The 22,899-nt window shown below is 36.6% G+C and overlaps 1 protein-coding gene across 1 annotated transcript in view; it reads right to left on the bottom strand.

The window, feature by feature from the left end:
• Positions 1-22,899, bottom strand: part of SLC9C1 (solute carrier family 9 member C1) — a 146,337-nt gene that overhangs the window by 81,128 nt on the left and 42,310 nt on the right. Inside the window, exons 7-10 of the mRNA XM_023728901.1 lie at positions 19,308-19,451; positions 18,016-18,187; positions 17,644-17,725; positions 6,788-6,954 (exon numbers count right to left, since the gene is read on the bottom strand). Coding sequence (XP_023584669.1) covers positions 6,788-6,954; positions 17,644-17,725; positions 18,016-18,187; positions 19,308-19,451 — 565 coding nt within the window. The remainder of the gene's footprint in view (positions 1-6,787; positions 6,955-17,643; positions 17,726-18,015; positions 18,188-19,307; positions 19,452-22,899) is intronic.

Below are 22,899 nucleotides of genomic sequence, written 5' to 3'. Positions count from 1 at the left end.
CCCTGACAGGGAACACAACAGAGAGTCCCTGATGGAGCAGGAGAAAGGTGGGGTGCAGAACTCAAATTCTAGTAAGAAGACCACACTTAATGGTCTGACTGAGACTTGAGGAACCCTAGAAAGCTTGGCCCCTGGATTCTCTATCAGCCCAGAAGTAAAACAATTTCCAAAGCCAACTTTTCAGACAGGGATTGGACTGGACTGTGGGACATAAAATGATACTCGTGAGGAGCGTGCCTCTTAGCTCAAGTAGATATGAGAGAATAAATTGGAAGCTTCTGTATGAAGGTGAGATGGGAAGGCAAAGAGGGTTACGAGCTGGTTGAATGGACATGGGGAATCAGGGGTGGAAAAGAGGAGTCTGCTGTCGCAGTATGTGGAGAGCAATTAGTGACACATAACAATGTATGTATAAATTTTTGTATGGGAGACTAACTTGAAATATAAAGTTCATTTAAACTACAACAATAAAAAAAATTTAAAAAAGCAACAAGGAACTCACGCACAAAAAAGAATTACATATCCAGCAAAACTGGATATATAATAACTCAAATATGATGGTGAAATTAGGGCATTCCCAGATAAACCGAAGTTTAGGGAATTTGCAAAAACCAAAACAAAATTACCGGAAATACTAAACGGAATCCTTTGGTTAGAAAATCAATAAAATCAGATAACAACCCAAGACTAGAACACAGGACAGAGCAACCAGATATCAACCCTGACAGGGAAGTCACAAAAATAAATCAAAACTAAAACACTGAAAATAGAGAAACAGAGACGTCAATATGTAAAAGATGACAACATAAAAAAAGAGTGACTAAAAAATGTCATAGATATTTCACATGGAGAGGAAGTTATGGTGATATAAAGAAATAAAAGGCTGGTTTAAACTTAGAAAAGTAGAGGTAAATATTAAGGTAACCATTAAGGAAACTAACAATCCTGTACATCAAAATAAAAAAACAGGAAAAACAAAGACTCTGCAAATATAAAATCAACAACAATGAAAAAGTTGAAAAGAAAATACTCAGCACAGAAAATTAACTGGAACAAAGAAACTGTCAACAACACTCACACATAAAAGACATCAAAGTGGCAGCACTAAACGCATACCTATCAATAATTTCGCTGAATGTAAATTGACTAAATGTGCCAATAAAGAGACAGAGAGTGGCAGAATGGATTAAAAAACATTATCTGTCTATATGCTGCCTACAAGAGACATACCTTAGACTCAAAGACACAGACAAACTAAAATTCAAAGGATGGAAAAAATATATATCAAGCAAAAAACAATTAGAAAAGAGCAGGCGTGGCCTTCATCTAAAGTACAAAAAAAAAAAAAAAAGAGAATTATCTATGTGAGATCAGATTGACAACAGCAACTCGAAAGTTTGGATGAGAAGCCTAGGGGACAGTGACTTGAAGACAATGGTGATGGAATAATTTGGAAAAGGATAGTGAGAATAACAGCACCACTGGGAGAATGTAATCAATGTCACTGAATAGTACATGTAGTAATTTTTGAAATGTGTATCTTTGGCTATGTATATTTTCACAAAAAAAAAAAAAAAAAAAGGGTCCTCCAAGGTCGAGAACGGAGAGTGTTGACATGTCATGAGGTTGTTAACCAATGTCATAAAACAATATGTGTACTGACTGATTAATGAAAAACTACATATTCTGTAAACCTTCACCTAAAGTACAACAAAAAAAATAAATAAAAAAAATGACGAGCTGAAAAAAGAGCAGAAGTGGCAATATTAATCACTGGCAAAATACACTTTAAAGTAAAATCCACCACAAAGGATAAGGAAGGACACTATATAAAGATTAAAGGGTCAATACACCAGGAGAACATAACCATAATAAATATATACACACCAACAGGGCTCCAAAATACATAAAACTCTAACAACATTGAAAAGACAGAGAGTTCTACAATAATAGTAGGAGACTTCAACACACCACTTTTGGTGAAGGACAGAACATCCAGAGAGAAGCTCAATAAAGACATGGAAGATCTAAATGCTACAATCAACCAACTTGATCTCATGGACATATACCGAACACTCCACCCAACAGCAACCAACTATATTTTCCAATGCACATGGAACATTCTCTAGAATAGACCACATATTAGGCCATAAAGCAAGCCTTAACAAAATCCAAAGCATTGAAATATTACAAAGTATCTGTTCTGAACATAAAGCCATGAAGGTGGAAATCAATAACAGAAAAAGCAATGAAAAAAAATCAAGCACATGGAAACTGAAAAACACCTTGCTCAAAAACTACTGGGTTATAGAAGAAATTAAGGATGGAACAAAGAAATTCACAGAATCAAATGAGAATGAAAACATATCCTACCAGAACATTTGGGACATAGCAAAAGCAGTGCTCCGAGGTCAATTTACAGCAATAAATGCACACATCCAAAGAGAAGAAAGGGCCAAAATCAAAACATTAACCCTGCAAGTGGAACAAGTAGAAAGAGAGGAGCAAAAGAAGCCCTCGGGCGTCAGAAGAAAGGAAATAATAAGAATTAGAGCAGAATTAAAAGAAATAGAGAATAGAAAAACAATTGAAGGAGTTAACGAGACCAAAAGCTGGTTCTTTGAAAAGATCAACAATATTGATAAACCATTGGCCAAACTGACAAAACAAAAACAAGAGAGGAAGCAAATAACCCGAATAAGAAATGTGACGGGCGATATCGCAACAGACCCAACAGCAATTAAAAGAATCATAACAGAATACTATGAAAAATTGTACTCTAATGCAATTCGATAACCTAGAGGAAATGAGCAAGTTTCTAGAAACACACTGTCTACCCAAACTACCACAAACAGAGGTAGAACTACTAAATAAACCTATAACAAAAAAAGAAATTGAAAAAGTAATTAAAAAACTCCCAACAAAACAAAAGCCCTGGCCCTGACGGCGTCACTGGAGGATTCTACCAAACTTTCAGGGAAGATTTAACACCCCTACTACTACAGGTATTTCAGAGCATAGAAAAGGATGGAATACTCCCAAACTCATTCTATGAAGCCAGCATAACCCTGATACCAAAGCCAGGTAAAGACACCACAAAGAAACAAAATTACAGATCAGTATCCCTCATGAATATAGACGCAAAAATCCTCAACAAATTTCTAGCCAATAGAATTCAACAACATATAAAATAAATAATTCACCATGATCGAGTGCAATTCATACCAGGTATGCAGGGATGGTTCAACATTAAAAAAATAATCAATGTAATCCATCACATAAATAAAACAAAAGATAAGAACCACATGATCTTATCAATTGATGCAGAAAAGGCATTTGATAAAAACTCTCAGGAAAATAGGAATAGAAGGGAAATTCTTCAATATAATTAAGGGCATTTATACAAAGCTAACGGACAACATCATCCTAAATGGTGAGAGTATGAAAGCATTCCTCTTGAGAATGGGAACCAGACAAGGATGCCGTTTATCATCACTCTTTTTCAGTGTTGTGCTGGAAGTCCTAGTCAGAGCAATTAGGCTAGAAAAAGAAATAAAGTGCACCCAAATTGGTAGAGAAGAAGTAAAAGTATCTCTATTTACAGATGATATGAACTTATACACAGAGAACCCTTGGGAATCCACAAGAAAACTACTGGAACTAACAAGATTTCAGCAAAGTATCAGGATATAAGCTAAACGTACAATAATTAGTTGGATTGCTCTACACCAACAAAGAGAACTTTGAAGTGGAAATCGCCAAATCAATACCATTTACAATATCCCTCAAGAAGATAAAATACTTGAAAACAAATCTAACGAGAGATGTAAAATACCTATACAATGAAAACTGCAAGACACTAGTGCAAGAAACCAAAAGAGACCTGCAGAAGTGGAAAAACACATCTTACTCATGGATAGGAAGACTCAATATTGTGAATATGTAAAGTCTATTCAAAGCAATCTACAGATACAATGCAATCGCGACCCAAATTCCACCGGCATTTTTTAATGAGATGGAGAAACAAATCACCAACTTCATATGGAAACAGAACAGGCCCTGAATAAGTAAAACATTACTCAAGGAGAAGAACAAAGTGGGAGGCCTCACACTACCTGATTTTAGAACCTATTATACTACCACATAGTCAAAACACCCTGGTACTGGTACAACAACAGATATATAGATCAATGGAATAGAATTGAGAATCCAGATGTAAACTCATCCACCTATGAGCAGCTCATATTTGACAAAGTCCTGAAGTCTGTTAATTGGGGGAAAGACAGTCTCTTGAACAAATGGTGCTGGCATAACTGGATATTCTTCTGCAAAAAAACTGAAACAAGACTCATACCTCACACCGTGCACAAACACTAACTCAAACTGGATAATATAAAACCTAAAACAATAAAGATCATGAAAAAAAATAGGGACAATGCTAGGAGCCCTAATACATGGCATAAACAGAATATGAGACATTACTAACAATGCACAAACACCAGAAGTGAAACTAGATAACTGGAGCTACTAAAAATCAAATGCTTATACGCATCAAAAGGCTCCAACAAAAGAGTAAAAAGACAACCTACAGACTGGAAAAAATGTTTGGCTACAAGAAATCTGATCAGTGACTAATCTCTAAAATCTAGAAGATACTGCAAAACCTCAACAACAAAAAGACAAATAACCCAATTAAAAAATGGGCAAAGAATATGAACAGGAACTTCACCAAAGAAGGCATTCAAGTGGCTAACAGATACATGAGGAAATGCTCATGATCATTAGACGTTAGGGAAATACAAATCAAAACTACAATGAGATACCATCTCACCTCAGCAAGGCTAGCATTAATCCAAAAAACACAAAATAATAAATATTGGAGAGGTTGTGGAGAGACTGGAACACTTATACACTGCTGGTGGGAATGTAAAATGGTACAACCACCTTGGAAATCGATTTGGTGCTTCCTTAAAAAGGTAGAAATAGAAGTACCATATAATCCAGCAATCTCACTCCTTGGAATATACCTTACAGTAATAAGAGCCACCACATGAATAAACATATGCACACCCATGTTCATTGCAGCACTTTTCACAATAGTAAAAAGATGGAAACAACCCAGGTGCCCATCAATGGATGAAGGAGTAAACAAATCATGGTATATTCACACAATGAAATAGTATGCAATGATAAAGAACAATGATGAATCTGTGAAACATCTCATAACATGGATGAACCTGGGAGGCATTATGCTGAGTGAAATTATTCAGTTGCAAAAGGACAAATGTTGTATGAGACCACTATTATAAGAACTCAAGAAAAGGTTTAAACACAGAGGAAAACATTCTTTGATGTATACAAGGGTGGGGAGGGAGGGACAGGGGTATTCACTAACTAGACAGTAGATAAGAATTAGGTTAAGGGAAGGACAGCACACAATACAGGGGAAGTCAGCACAACTGGACTAAACCAAAAGCTAAGAAGTTTCCTGAGTACAACCAAATACTTCAAAGGATAGAGGAGCAGGGGCACGGGTCTGGGGACCATGTTTTCAGGGGATATATAGGTCAACTGGTATAACTAAGTTTATTAAGAAAATGTTCTGCATCCCACTTTAGTGAGTAGTGTCTCAGGTCTTAAAAGCTAGAGAGCAGCCGTCTAAGATTCATCGATTGGTCCCAACCCACCTGGAGCAAAGGAGAATGAAGAACACCAAAGACACAAGAATATTAGCTCAAGAGACAGAAAGGGCCACATAAACCAGAGACTCCATCAGCCAAGACCAGAGGAACTAGATGGTGCCCAGCTACCACCAAAGACCTCCTTGATAGGGGAAACAATAGAGAGTCCCTGATGGAGCAGGGGAAAGTGGGGTGCAGAACTCATATTCTAGTAAGACCAGACTTAGTGGTCTGACTGAGACTGGAGGGACCCCAGAAGACATGGCTCCTGGACTCTCTGTCAGCCCAGAACTGAAACAATTCCCGAAGCCAACTCTTCAGACAAAGATTAGATTGGACTGTGGGACATAAAATAATACTTGTGAAGAGAGTGCTTCTTAGCTCAAGTAGATACATGAGACTATATGGGCAGCTCCTGTCCGGAGGAGAGATGAGGAGGCAAAAAGGGACTGGAGCTGGTTGAAGTGACATGGGAAATCTGGGGTAGAAAGGAGGAGTGTGTTGTCACATTATAGGGAGAGCAGCTAGGGTCACATAACAATGTGTGTATAAATTTTTTATGAGAAACTGACTTGAACTGTGAACTTTCACTTAAACTACAATTAAAGAAAACTCCTAATAATGTTAAACATAAGCTAGGGTCTATTAAGTTTTGGGCATATATAGTAACCTAAATAAACACTAAATAAATGAATAAATGAAGGTCCCTGCCTACCTCAAACCTGGTAAAACAAACAAACAAACAAAATAACTAGCGATTTTCTAAGGCCTGATGATACTTTTTGAAGCTAACTTTAATATACTGCTCCCTGTTTTGAATTACCAACATTTATTGTCTATATATTCAAAAGAGTTGTGACTTCTACTTTGCCCCAGAGTGATCACAAAATTCCTTATGAATAATGGGAAAGCAATACATGTTTGTTATTGATTGATAATATCTAAATACCTCTTCTTTACTATTATGACAAATAAGGGAACTACCAATACAACTTGTCAACTACAAGTATTAAAAATTATGAATTAATATTTATGGCATGATTTAACCTTATTTAGGCCAATCGTTTATACTGTGAGGTTATAAATAAAAGATATTACTTGCTTACCGCATATGGGTTTTGAAGTATAATTGCTTTCTCAACAATGTTCCAATCAGCATTAGCAAGATCTTTGTCAAATTTGAGTGTAGAGGCTATAGATTTCGTTAGCTCTTGAAAGTGTTTATATGTATAATAAAGTGATTTATATTTTGTTGATGTGACATCACGAAGACCTTGGACACAAAGAACAAATTTTACAAATAGTAGGGATACCAACATTTTGATATGAATTACAAAGCTTTCTTTTGTTTTTATCTTAACATACTGTCACTAAGTATTTAAAAAATTAAAGACCCAATGTAAGTAGTTTGATAATTGAAGCACTAACAATTTCAACCTTTTCTACTTTCACATAACTTTTCACAAAAGCTAATATAAATCATGGTCATTATCATTAAAATAGTAGCTTGTGTTTATTGAGTGCTTACTATATGCTGGGAACACACATCTCAGCACCTTGCATGTGTTAAGTCTTTCCAACTTTTGAGGTCAGTGCTTTTTCCCAATTTGGTAGATGAGGAAATAGACCCACAGAAGATTAGGTAAATTGCTCAGGGTCACACACCTGACTAGTTAGTGGCCTACCTCCAAATTTTATGCTTTTTACCAATATGCTAATTGACTGAGATGAGTTCATCTACTGACACAATGTTTTAATATCAACTCTGAAATTCATGGAATGAAAAATGACTTGCACAGAGTATACAGGAGAAACAGTTATTTGCTGATTAAACAAAATAGCACCTCATTAATGTTTGAAGGACTCTTACTATTAGACACTAATTCCTATTTTTGTGCCGTAGAAGCTTCCTGTGAAAGCAATAATGTTCCAGCTCACCACTTCAGTGCAAGGAGACAGGCAATCCACAGTAAGGATCTTAGCTTTGTTTAGCTCCTTAAGTAGAACAGATGATACTCTTTGCAAAATCCCACTGTTAATCCCTTCTTCCCATTTTACTACCACCGACCTAGGAGTGGAGGATGGGACGGAGTAAATTAACATGCAAGAAAGCTCACTGTTCTTACAGAGCTTCAGTTTTTCTTCACTAAATCTTCCTGGGTAGCCACATACTTTTGGTTAGTTTCTAATGTTAAAAAAATAAAACAAAAGAAAACAAGTTCTGACAGTTTTTTTTTTTTGTTATTGTTGGTGGTGGTGTTGCTTTCATGGAGGGATGCAATTTCAGGATTGCTTACTCTTCCATTTTCACTGACATCACTTAATTTATGTCTCTCTCATATTAGTCAAGTAGGGACATGGAACCCGGGAAGAATCTGCTTGGCCTCTTTTTAGCTAAGATCAGGAAATTTTCATCCTAATAGAGAAAACCAATGAGAAGTAAGGAACCCTATTTTCAATTAAATAATGAAGTTTTGCATAAGATTTGGTGGAGGAACAGCAATATCAAAGGATTGTCAAAGGAAATGAGAAATTAGTAAATTTTAGAAATGATCAAAATAAGAAATATTTAAGAAAAAAATTATCATGTTGTGTTTACAATTTAACTTTCATTATATGATTGCTGTGATTTTTTTCAGGGGATTGTATGGTTAAGAAATAGGTCCTTAGTTACATGTTAATAAAGAATTTGATTTTGATGAGAGCACCAAATGCCTTTTTAAAAAAAATCTCTTTATGTAGATAATGAAATAACAGGTTGTCAAAAAACTGACAGCCGGAGGCGGAGCCAACATGGCACTAGAGATAGAAGCACCATGCTGTCCCTCCACAGCAAAGACTAAAAAAACTAAGTAAAACAGAGACAAATGTCAATCCTGGAACCCTAAGCATCAAATGAAGAGATAAAGAACTCAACCAAGCACCGAGTGCAATAAGAAACTGACTGAGAACAGAGAGCAAGGAGAGTTACGAACAGAGGTCCCCTATCAGCTAATGCAGCACAGATCCACCATCTTGGACTCCTGTCAGAGATCAGCAGACAGGGAGTAAAGGAAAGCAGCTTCATGGAGCTCCCAGGAGACAGAGGACCCAGGAACCAGCAAGCCACGCTTTCCCACCCCCCACCCTGCCTTCCCTGCTCGGCCTTTGCCACCTCCCAGCTGGCCAATCCGAGGCTTCCAGGCGGGCTGATTCCCACCTTCCCAGAGGGCTGATCTGCTGCTTCCCAGCTGGCTGAGACTGCGGCACAGGAACCGTCGGTTTGTGCCATGTGGATTCACCCCGCCCAAGCTTCTCCACTGCCATTTCTTTGTTGCTGGTGTTGCCTTTTTCAGCCTCTTTTGATTTCTTTCCTGCCTCTCACCTCCCCCCCCCCAGCCCTTCTCTCAAACACCTGACTCCATGTGCCATCTTTCCTTCTTTTTGACAGGCTGTGAAGCACTTCTTAGCTGGAGAACTACTTCCCCAGTCTGCCGCCAAGCTAGTGGGATCCCTGGGGGCTTTTCTTTTCTTTTCTTTTTCTTCATTTCTTGGTTTCTTGTCTCTTTCTACTTACCTTCTTTTACTGTCTCCTGAATACCTGGTGCTCTGTATCATCTCTACCCCTTCTAGCCAGGCTGTACTGTGCAGCTTGGGAGCCGCTTCCCTGGTCCACCCAGCTGCATCAGTGGGATCCCTGGGAGCATTTTTTTTTAAAATTTATTTTAGCGTTTATTTTTTTCTTTTTGTTTTTCCTTATTTCTTGTTTTCTTATCTCTCCACTCTAATGGCAGGCTACCTCAGCAATTTTTTTTGCTCTGTTTCTCTCTCCTCTCTCTCTTCTTTTTGATACCCAACCTAGCTCTGCACATCACAACCTCCCCCTTCTCTTCCCTGCTGCCTATCTGTGACATGCACTGAGGACTGCACTCCTGAGCAGCACAGGCATGGCGTACCAGAACCTACCCTGCACTGACCCCAGGCTCACCTTGTCGGACCCAGTACATGCCACATACAACCCATCCCAGCCCCTTCTCTTCAGATGGACCTGTCCTACTGCACCACAGCTGAGCAACTGGCCCTGTCCATTGGACAAGGAGGTGAAAAATATTGTGTCCACCGATGAGTAAACAACAAAGAAAGCACAGCCCGCCTGCTCAGACATAAAAAAAGCAGAAGGAAAAAATAAATCTACAATAAATAAACACAGAAAATAACTACTGAATGTCCCGAAAAAGCAGACAATATCAAAACATATTAAAAAACAAAAACAAAAAAAAGAAGGATGGTTCCAGTAGGCATCCAAAATAAAACACCAGATAACTTTCCAGTAGAAGAAAAGGCACTAGAATTACCTAATAGGGAATTCAAATCTCTAATATTCAGAGTTATCCAAGAGTTGAAGCAAAAAGCAGATAAAAATGAGGAAAAAATAGACAAATTCATGGAAAATACAGACAAAAAAATGAAGAAATCAGGAAAATAATACATGAACAAAATGACAAAATAAATTCAAAACTAGAAATCATACAAAAACAACAATTAGAAATCCAAAAGATAAACAAAAAGATTCAGAAATGGACAGTGTCATAGAAGGTCTGAGGAGTAAGTTTGAAACAATGGAAGACAGGATCAGCAAAATTGAAGACCAACACTTAGATACAACACTGTCTGAAGAAAAATCAGAAAAAAGAACAGAGAAAAGTGAAGAAACCCTGAGAATGATGTGGGATACAATCAAAAGTAAAAATTTGGGAATAGTCGGAGTTCCAGAACAGGGGGAGAAAAAGGAAAAACACAGAGAGGATCATTGAAGAATTGTTGACAGAAAACTTCCCCAATATCATGAAAGATGAAAAGATGACCATCTGAGAAACTCAATGACCCCCATATAGGATAGACTCCAAAAGAAAATCACCAAAGCATACTATAATCACACTCGCTAAAACCAAAGACAAAGAAAGAATCCTGAGAGCAGCTAGAAAAAAACAAAAAGTCACATACAGAGGGGAAACTAAGCTGTGATTACTCAGCAGAAACCATGCAGGCAAGAAGGCAATGGGATGAAAAAAAAAATCGCCAACCAAGAATAATATATTCTGCAAAACTCTCATTGAAATATGGTGGTGAAATTAGGACATTTCCAGATAAACAGAACTTAAGGGACTATGTGAAAACAAACGAAACTTACAAGAATTATTAAAGGGAGTCCTTCGGATTGAGAACAAACAACATCAGACGACAGCCTGAATCTAGGAAATAAGATCCCACTAACCAGATACCAACCCAGGAAATGAACTCTCAAGGACTATACAAAACCAAAAGATTTACAACAGGGAACAAGAGAGATTAATCTGCAAACGACAACAATGTCAGAACAATAAAACAGGGAATAAATGCTGTAGGTATAGAACTTTCCAATGAGAGGAAGGCAAGGTGATACTAAGTAATAATAGACTGGTTCACACCTAGGAAGATAAGGGTAAATTTCAAGGTAACCACAGAGAAAGTTAACAAACCTACTCATCAAAATAAAGAAAACAAATTCTCAGTAAACACAAAATCTACAAAAAACAAAAGAAATGGAAAAAAAAATCCACAAACAAAAGGAATTCAGCACAGTAGAGTAAGAGGAATAAAGAAATTGTCAGCACCACAAAAAAAAAAAAAATCACTACAAAATGACAACAAAAATTCACACCTATCAATAATGACACTGAATTTAAATGGCCTAAATGTACCCATTGAGATAATACAAAGTATCTTCTCTGATCAAAATGCCATCAAAGTAGAAATTAACAGCAGGAAGAGCAAGGAAAAAAAAATCAATTATATGGAAACTAAATAACATCCTGCTTAAGAACCACTACATATTAGAAGAAATTAAAGATGGAATCAAAAAATTCCTAGAATCAAATGAGAATGAAAACACATCATACCAAAGCCTTTGGGACACAGCAAAGGCAGTGATCAGAGGTCAATTTATAGCAATAGATGCACACATCAAAAAAAGAAGAAAGGGACAAAATCAAAACATTAGCTACACAACTTGAACAAATAGAAAGACAAAAGCAAAAGAAGCCCACAGCCACCAGCAGAAAGGAAATAATAAAGATCAGAGCAGAAATAAATGAAATAGAGAATAGAAAAAAATCAACAAAACCAAAAGTTGGTTTTTTGAAAGACTCAACAAAATCGACAAACCACTAGCCAAACCGACAAAAGAAAAACAGGAGAGGATGGAAATAACCCAAATAAGAAATGAAATGGGGATGTTACAACAGACCCAACTGAAATAAAAAGGATCATAACAGAGTATTATGAAAAACTACTCCAACAAATTTGAAAATCTAGAGGAAATGGACAAATTTCTAGAAACACACTACTTACTCAAACTATCACAAATTGATGTTAAATATCTGAACAGACCCATAACAAGAGAAAAGATTGAGAAGATAATTAAAAAAAAAAACCTCCCAACAACAACAAAAAAAGCCCTGACCCAGATGGCTTCACTGGAGAAATCTACCAAACATTCAGCAAAGAGCTTATACCAGTACTACTCAAACGATTTCAGAACATAGAAAACGAAGTGATACTTCCAAATTCATGCTATGAAGCCAGCATAACCCTGATACCAAAACCAGGCAAAGACTCCACAGAAAAAGAAAATTACAGACCAATATCTCTCATGAATATAAATGCAAAAATTCTAGCCAATAGAATTCAGCATCATATCAAAAATATACTATACCACAACCAAGTAGGATTCATACCAGGTATGCCAGGATGGTTCAACATTAGAAAATCAATCAACGTAATCTGCCACATAAAAAAAAGAATCACATGATCATCTCGATCGACACAGAAAATGCATCTGACAAAGTCCAACACCCATTCCTGATAAAAACTCTCAATAAAATAAGTATAGAAGGTGTCATGGATTGAATTATGTCCCCCAAAACATGTGTGTATCAGTTTGGCTGGGCCATGATTCCTGGTACTGTTTGATTTTCCTATATGTTGTAAACCCTGCCTCTATGATGTTAATGAGGAAGGATGGGTGGCAGTTGTGTTAGTAAGGCAGGACTGGATCTACAAGACTGAATTGTGTTCTGAGGCAATCTCTTGAGATATAAAAGACAGAAGTGAGCAGAGAGACAGGGGGACCTCTTACCATCAAGAAAGCAGTGCCAGGAGAGTGCGTCCTTTGGACCGGGGTCCCTGCAGAGACAAGCTCTTAGTCCGGGGGAACACCAAAGAGAAGAAGGCTGACAGAGAGAAAAAGCCTTCCCCTGGAGCTGATGACCTGAATTTGGACTTTTAGCCTACTTTGACTGTGATGAAATAAACTTTTCTTCATTAAAACCATCCACTTGTGGTATTTCTGTTATAGCAGCATTAGATGACTAAAACAGAAGGGAAATTTCTCAACATAATAAAGGGCGTCTATGCAAAACCAATGGCCAACATCATTCTTAATGGAGAGAGGCTGAAAACATTCCCCTTGAGAACAGGAACAAGACAAGGATGCCCTTTATCACCACTCCTATTTAACATTGTGCTGGAAGTCCTAGCTAGAGCAATAAGGCAAGAAAAAGAAATAAAGGGCATTCAGATCGGTAAGGAGGAAGTAAAACTCTCCCTATTTGCAGATGATATGATACTATACATAGAAAACCCAAAAGACTCCATGAGAAAACTACTGAAACTAATAGAAAGATTCAGCAGAGTAGCAGGATATGAGAAAAACATCCAAAAATTAGTTGGATTCCTACACACCGATAAAGAGAACGATGAAAAGGAAATCAGGAAAACATTTATAATAGCCCTTAAAAAAACAAAATACTTTGCTAGAAATATAACCAGGGATATAAAAGACGTATACAAAGAAAACCACAAAACACTACTGCAAGAAACCAAAAGAAATCTACAGAAATGGAAAAACATACCATGTTCAGGGATAGGTAGGCTTAACATCGTGAAAATGACAATTCTACCCAAAGAAATCTACAAATACAGTGCAATCCAGATTCAAATACCAACAACATTCTTTAAAGAGATGGAAAAAACAATCATTAAGTTTATATAGAAAGGGAAGAAACACCGGATAAGCAAAGCACTATTGAAGATAAAGAATAAAATAAGAGGACTTGCACTACCTGATCTCAGAACCTACTATACAGGTACGGTAGTCAAAACAGCCTGGTACTGGTACAACAACAGATGCATTGACCAGTGGAACAGAATTGAGAACCCAGATGTAAATCCATCCACCTACGGTCACCTGGTCTTTGACAAGGGCCCAAAATCCATCGAATGGGGAAAAGACAGTCTTTTTAACAAATGGTGCTGGCAAAATTGGATATCCATCTGCAAAAAAATGAAACAGGACCCATACCTCACACCATACACAAAAACTGTTTCAAAATGGATCAAAGACCTAGATATAAAAACAGAAAGTATAAAGGTCATAGAAGAAAGAACAGGATCAATGCTAGAGACCCTAGTACATGGCATTAACAGGATACAGCATACAAACTCCAGAAGATAAGCTAGATAACTGGGATCTTCTAAAAATTAAACATTTATGCTCATCAATAGACTTCATCAAAAGAATAAAAAGAGAACCTACAGACTGGGAAAACATTTTTTGGCTATTACAAATCCGACCAAAGTTCTAATCTCTAAAATCTATAGGAAAATCCAACACTTCTACAACAAAAAGACAAATAATCCAATTAAAAAATGGGCAAAGGAAATGAACAGACACTTCACCAAAGAAGACATTCAAGTGGCTAACAGACACATGAGGAAATGCTCACGATCACTAGCCATTAAAGAAATGAAAATCAAAACTACAGTGAGATACCATCTCATCCTGGCATTACTGGCACGAATCAAAAAAACAGAAAATAACAAATATTGGAGAGGCTGCAGGGAGATTGGAACTCTTAGGCACTGCTGCTGGGAATGCAAAATGGTAGAAGCCATTTTGGAAAACGATACAGCGCTTCCTTAGAAAGCTAGAAATAGAAGTACCATATGATCCAGCAATCCCACTCCTAGGAATATATCCTAGAGAAATAAGAGCCATCACACAAATAGACATATGGACACCCATGTTCATTGCAGCATTGTTCACAATAGTGAAAAGATGAAAACAACCTAGATATCAATCAACAGATGAATGGATAAACGTAGTATGATACCTACACACAGTGGAATGCTATGCAATGAAAAAGAACAATGATGAATGTGCGAAGTATCTGACAGCATTATGCTGAATGAAATAAGTCAATCAGAAAGGGGTCAGTATTGTATGAGACCATTAACTATAAAAACTCATGAAAAGGTTTACACACAAAAAGAAGCAATCTTTGATGCTTATGATGGAGGGGAGTGGTGGGGGTGGAAAAACACTAAATAGACGATAGATAAATGATAACTTTGGTTAAGGGTAAGACAGTACACAATACTGGGGAAGCCAGCACAACTTGTTCAGGGTAAGGTCATGGAAGCTCCATGGACAAATCCAAACTCCCTCAGGGACCAAATTACTGGGCTGAGGGCTGTGGGGACCATGGTCTCAGGGAACATCTAGCTCAACTGGTGTAACATAGTTTATAAAGAAAATGTTCTATATTCTACTTTGGTGAGTAGTATCTGGGGTCTTAAAAGCCTGTGAGTGGCCATCTAAGATACTCCATTGGTCTCAGTCCTTCAGGAGCAAGGAAAATTGAAAAAAACTAAAGACACAAGGGAAAGAAGGGAGAGTGCTGACATATCATGGGGTTGTTAACCAATGTCATAAAACAATGTATGTACTAACTGTTTAATGAGAAGCTAGTTTGTTCTGTAAACATCCATCTAAAGTACAATAAAAAATAAAAAACTGACCACTTAGTGGTGACAAAAATAAAATGGTTTGGAGTGGGCCTAAAATTTAGTGTTTTCTAAACTGATACATTCATATGAGATAAAAAGCAATTATACAGGTTTCATTACTACAGGACTTCTTGGTGCTTGTAAGATGCTACTATATATCATGAATCTTCCAGATGGAGATAGTGCCACCAGGGCTCCAGTATAAACATACAGCTTGCTAAACCAGTCCCTCCTTCCTGACCCAGCAAAAGTCACATATTAATCTCTCAAAATGTTTAACTCAATTATGTTTGTGGGACACAAAGGTGTGAATAAACAAGCTTCAGTCCTTCACCAAATATTTAAGTTCCTGCCATGGGCCTGGCACTGTTATAGTCAAAAGGTACACGTATTTGCTTTACAAAACATGTTTTTAGTCCAGGTCTACAAAGTAATATAGATTTACATCTTTTACATCTGTAATATTTACGTCATTAGCCCTGACTTCTTCCCTAAGATCCAGGGACACATTCGACTGCCACTTTGGTTTCTCTTCTTGACTGTCTACTAGACGTTTCAAATTTAATAAACAAAAAATAACTTCTGATGTGTTTCCTGAAACTGACCATTTCCCAAGGTAGTTAATAACATCAACACCAACCTGTTGTTGAGGTCAAATATCTACAAATGCTCCTTAATTCCTCTTATTTTTAGACCTCTCATCCAATCTCTACCACTAAATACATTTCAAATATGCGCTCTTTTCTCTCCTTTGCCACAATTCTAGTCCAAGCCACAATTATCTCTGTCTTAGTCACCTAGTGCTGCTATAACAGAAATACCACAAGTGGATGGCTTTAACAAAGAGAAATTTATTCTCTCACAGTCTAGTATGCTACAAATCCAAATTCAGGGCATCACCTCCAGGAGAAGGCTTTCTCTTTTTGTCGGCTCTGGGGGAAGGCCCTTGTCATCAGTCTTCCCTTGATCTGGGAGCATCTCAGCACAGGAACCTCAGGTCCAAGGGACGTGCTCTGACCCTGGCACTGCTGTCTTGGTGGTATGAGGTCCCCTGTCTCTTTACTTGCTTCTCCCTTTTATATCTCAAAAGAGATTGGCTTAATACACTACCTAATCTTATAGACCTCATCAATATAACTGCCGCTAATCTATCTCGTTACTTCATAGTAATAGCATTTACAGCACATAAGGAAATCACATCAGATGATCAAATGGTAGAAAATCATACATTTCTGGGAATCATGACCTAGCCAAGGTGACAGATATTTTTGGGGGACACAATTCAATCCTTGACAATTTCCCCTTGGACTAATGCAATAGCTTCCTAAATGGTATTTTTGCTTCTACTTTCCCATACCCTCCCCCAGTCCGTTACCCACAGCAACCAGAGTGGTCCTTTTAAGACCTTAATCATATAATGATACTTACTTGCTTAAAACCAACCAATGAATTACTTTTGCCCTTAGAATAAAATCCTGACTTCTTACTGTGACCTACAAGGTTCTTTGTATCTAACTCTTTCTTACCTTTCCCATCTGGTTTTTCTCCACTCTCCATATTATTCTCTAAGGTTTCAACTCCTCAAAACTTCTTTTGTTTCCTTAAACACACTCTTTCTCTAGCTTCCTGAAGAATTTAGCACCTGTTATGCTCTTTTTTAAATTTCATTTTGTGGTTTGTTTACTTCAGTGCACATAGGACCATCTGATATGACCTTATTTGAGTTGCTTATTGCCTGTCTCTCCTGACTCTAATGTGAGCTCCATCAGATCAGAAATCTTGTCTGTCTTCATAATGTTTCACTGTCAGTTCGTTATCAGCATATAGTAGGTTCTTAATAAAAATTGCTGAATAATTAAATAAATGAATACATTTGCACTATTATTTTAGTTAAACTAGACTAATGCAAATAAGTAACCTTTTTAAATAAACAAGTTTATTAGTCAAAACCATTAATGTGCCTTATTTATAGACTATTTCCTCTTCAGCTAGGCACTAGTGACTTGTATTTATATGGATTCTTCATTATTAGTACTTCTTAAGCATATTTAGAATAGTTTCTCTTCACTCACAATACTAATTTAGTAGGTCTTACCTAGTTTAGTAACTGCCAGTGGCAAAATGAATTTATTGAAAATCAAGGTAATGAAACATACTGACACTCCATGAAATAACATCTAGAATAAAAAAAAAAGTATGAAAATTTCATATAAAATACTCTATATTTATCAATGTAAATTAAGCTAGGTTGTACCATGTCAACAGATGCTCATAGCTGAGGAGGAATTTGATTGCTAGGAATGGAGAAGAAGATAGTTGTCAGTTGTTCCTCCTATCCTCAGTCTTGCCATCATAGCTAAATCATTTCTACAGTCCAAGTGCAGCTGAGCTACCTCACAGTTAAAAATATTTTTAGCACAAGAAACAGCTTTATAATCTATAAAATAAAAAATACAGTGTTCTTTACTTGTGATTTTTCCCTCTCAGTTCCAGTGGAAGAGTCATAGGCAAGTAGAAGGGCCATGTTTATATTAGGTGTCCCTCTCATTTCACTCAAGGCCATTATGAATGCCCAGCGCCAGCTGAACCCATGACCAAGTCGAGACAAAAGGGGGCTCATTAATAGAATGACCAGAAGTCTAAAAGAGAAAATAATTTTTAGAAAGTTATTCTTGTCACAGAAACTTATTTCCATTTTATTCCACTCTATTCTAATTTATTCCCTGTGGAATGCCAACTGTCAGACAAATGTGCCATTTTTCACACATTATTGTCATAGCACCAAAGGAAGGCCAGGAGAATACATAGAATTATAAGAATAGCATTATTCTCTTTGTTTCTTTCTCCTATGAGAATAGTAAGGTAATTTCACACCATCTTTGGATCCCAAAAAGGAATGAAAACAAATCTAATGAATAAAAGGTGAGAGGAAAATATTCCTCTTTTCTTTTTTTTTTCCCATAGATTAACCTTGCTGACTCTGTCCAATGAATTGACCAAACACTGGTCAATTCATTTATGTGTATTTATTTTTTCAGTAATATAATAATTTCTATAATTTCCACTAAATGCATCTGATATTTTGGAAATAATTTCCATTTACTTGGCACTAGCAAACTTGATGTCAACTACCTAACAAATTTTTCTAGGTAGCAAGTAGAATGCTAGCAATTTGAGTAATAGAAACGAAAGAAATGGGAGACTCCAGTCATAGCCGTTTATCCTCTTCCATGCCACCTCCTTTGTAGCTATAGGAGTAGACATTTTTCTGCCTCTTAAAACTGGTAAAAGGGACTAGAAAAATTGTTCAAGCAAAAAAGATAAGTATTAAGAGGAATTCTTTATGTTTTTTTAAAAACATTATTTTCAATTCTAATTTTTAATTAGTAAGAAATTGTTTCTCGTATAATATTAAGCAACCAAAGTGAGATAATTTTTTTTTATTTATGATAGATGTTTAACCTCATAAAGCTCACAGAAAACAAAACAAAACAGGATGAACTATGCAAAGTGTTAATAGTGGTTGTTTCTGGAAAGTAAAATTAGGAAAGTTTTCTTCTTTCTAATTTCCAAAAATTTTACAAAATGTTTGCACTGCCTGAACTGCAGTTTAAAACTGAAAGATACTAATTTGCTGATAGATCTTTGGAAATTTTTAGAGTTGACCATTCTAAGATATGAAACATTTTAATATTTAAAAGATTATCTTCAGACTTACTCAATTTCCTATGAATAGAAAAATTCAAATGATATTCTTACCTTAAGACCATCAGTGTGAAGTACATATTTAGTGAAAAGTATATATCAGAAAATGATATATATAAATATGTTTGTGCAGGAATTAGAAGACCAATGAAAGTAAACACCATAAGAAATGAAACAAATGATAAACAATTCCAGAATCTGTATTTTCAGAAAAAAATTAAGTTAATTAATCTAGCATATATTTACTGTGAAGTACATATTTAGTGAAAAGTATATATCAGAAAATGATACATATAAATATGTTTGTGCAGGAATTAGAAGACCAATGAAAGTAAACACCGTAAGAAAGGAAACAAATGATAAACAATTCCAGAATCTGTATTTTCAGAAAAAAATTAAGTTAATTAATCTAGCATATATTTATTGCAAGACTTATCGATCTGATGCACTGTGGTAGGCATTACAAGGAAAATGAATAAGGAAATTTACCAAGACTCAAGGGGCTTCAAATCTAACGGAGGAGAAGGAGTTTGAAGCCAAGTAAACAAATAATTCTAAAGCAATTTTAAGCAGCAATTTTAACACTGCATGTAAATAAATCAGTGTCATTCTTTTTGAACTGATTTTGAAAGAAATATTTAGGTTGTGGCTATGCTATTTAATAGAACTCAGTCATTCAGGCATTGTGATCCATGTAGCTCAAGAATACTGAATGTAAAGTCCTCATTTCATAGTTGTTGTTAGCGGCCCTCAACTCCTGGTGACCCCATGTACAACAGAACAAAATACTACCTGGTCCTGTACCATCTTCATGACCGGTTTCAGATCTAACTGCTGTGATTCACAGGGTGCTCTTTGGCTCATTTTTGGAAGTAGATTGCTAGGCCTTTTTTCCTAGTCCATTTTAGTCTGGAAGCTCTGCTGAAACCTGTTCAGCATCATAGCAACATGCAAGCCTCCACTGACAGAAGGGTGGTGCCTATGCATGAGGTGCACTGGCTGTTAATTGAACCAGGGTGTCCCGCATGGAAGGAGAGAATTCTACCACTGAACCACAAATACCACCCACCCCCGCCATCTTGTTCAATAGGAAAAGCTAAAATCATTTCTTTTAAAAAGGAATGCTAAACTGTTAAGTCTGATTTAAACAGTTATAGGATTAAGCTGTTGCCTAAAATCTAGCTAGTTCTCAGAACATGTGAACGGATCTTTTATTCATCTAAATGCCATTTGTAGAGTCTCCATTTTGAACTTGTGAAAATATAAGTATTCAAGTTCTTCAAAGTCCAGTAAAACCCCACATCATTCCTAGAATTCGGGGTCTTATCAGCTGCAGACAAAACAGTTTGAAAAAGAACATTCAAATTCCAATACTGGTCAAGTTTTGGTGTTGGGAGCATGAGAGGCTATGTTTTAAACCTTACTTCTTTTTATCTTTCTGTATATTTTATCTCTTTAATGTCCATATAGTATATTTATAACAAAATAAATTGAAAATATTAAAAAGGCACACAAGTACCCTTATATGAGGGGAGGAGATTTGGTTTTATCCATTGCTAGCCTGATTCTGTCCCTGAGACACTCTGAAGATCACAGTGGTGCAAGCAGTTGTGATAGGCTGCTGATCTAAAGGTTTGAACCCACCTAGTGGCCTGGTGATCTCCTTCGTAAAGATTATAGCCAAGAAAAGCCTATGGAGCAGTTCTACTTTGTAACACACGAGAGTTGCCAGGAGTCAGAACTGACTCAGCAGCAACAAGTTTGGTGTTGGAGATACTCTTGTCTCCAGAAATACTGCTTTTGCCTAAAAACAAATTTGATACTAAATGTAAACCCTTGTCTGTTACATTCATAGAAAATTTCTGTTTCTGAACTCTATTTCAGAGGCACACTTAGAGATTATCAGAGAAACATTCAAAAGGAAATATTTTAGCACAGGAAATAATGAATCCCATCTTTTGAAATAATCTTCTGTGGCTGAACTTTTACTTCTACATCCCTTTCTTGTATATGTATGGCCCTACTTTTAATTATATTGTCTTCTGGATTCAAGTATTGAATTAGACACTAATTTGCAGGAAAAAACACTAAGATATATTTTCTGGCAATTTTGTAATTTTTGTATTCTTTACTCTTTTGACTTCACTACAAAAAGCACATTCAATTGTTGTACCATATATATGGGTATGAAAAGAAAATTCCCTCAATGCATTATAACCACCTACCCACACAATTAATGAAGTCAATTGCAAACACTGAGTAGAATAATTCAGTCAAATGAAAGGTGGGTATGAATCATGATCATACCTTTACTATACGTTAACAATGAAATGATTCAAAAACTTACCCTAACAATCTGGGTAAATGCCACCAAATGCCAAAAATCAGTTTTGTCAGTTAACATAAAAATTAATCAAATCAGTTAAACAACAAATATTGAGGAACTGTCAAGACTCTTTGATATGTACTAGGAATTAATGGGAGAACCCTGATGAGAAAGAAACCATGTTCTCTAAGAAATCAGCCTCTATCAAACTCAGGGTTGGCATGAGCTAGTCTATCAAATTCCAAACCCATCTAAAAGATGTGCATGTGTGTGTGTGTGTGTTAAGTCAGACACAGAAAAAGAAATCTTGAATTATTTTTTTCAAATCCCTTTTCCTCATTTGGAGATCATGAGTTGTCTTAATAAACCCAGGTCTTTTAATGTAGCAGTGGATCACAACATCATCTGTACGTCATTATCATCTGGGTTGTGTTTTTAAAAGTCAGTTGTCTCATAATCTCACCTTCAGAGATTTTGAGTCTAATAGGTTGAGGTATCTACCTATCGACTGATAGATCAGTCGATTGATTGATCCACTCACCCATCCATCCATCCATCCATCCATCCATCCATCCATCCATCCACCCACACATCCATCCATCCATCTATCTTAGTGCCCAATTTTGCACAGCCACTAGTCTAAAGGGATGATATGACCTTATAAACTAGACATATTGGAGAAGTCAATTCCCCAGGAATAAAAGACTATGCAGGCTGGTAAAGAGGTAATTTCTATTTTATATAAGGTGTTTAGGGAATTTCTTTCCAAGGAGGTTATGTATGAATAGAAGTATAAAGAAGTGAGGGTTGCCATGAGTTGGAATAGACTCAATGGCAAATGATTAAATCATCTGTTAGAATCCTTACCCCTATATCTGTCGATGTAATCCTGTTTAGAAATAGAGTTGGATTTTTTTTTTTTTAATTAATGAGGCCATCAGTGTAGGGGTGGCCTAAACCTAATCACTTCAAAGTTATTGAAAAATGTACATTAGAGCCATGCACAAACAAAGGCAGATGAATCTACAATCCCGTGAACTCCAAGGATTGCTGGAAGTAGCATATGATCAGGAACGGATGGTACTGAAGAAAGAAGTCCAAGCTGCTCTGAAGGCTTTGGTGAAAAACAAGACAGGATACCGATGGAGATGTTTCAGCAAAGGGATACAGCACTGGAAGTACTCACCTCGTCTATGCCAAGAAATTTGGACAGTTGCCTGGCCAACCGACTAGAAGAGATCTATACTTATGCCTATTCCCAAGAAAGCTGATTCAACCGAATGTGGAAATTATCGAACTACGTCATTAATATTACACGCA

This window comes from Trichechus manatus, unplaced genomic scaffold (genome assembly GCF_000243295.1).
Source record: "Trichechus manatus latirostris isolate Lorelei unplaced genomic scaffold, TriManLat1.0 scaffold00026, whole genome shotgun sequence".
NCBI lineage: Eukaryota > Metazoa > Chordata > Mammalia > Sirenia > Trichechidae > Trichechus > Trichechus manatus.
This window is presented reverse-complemented; position numbering and strand designations above follow the sequence as displayed.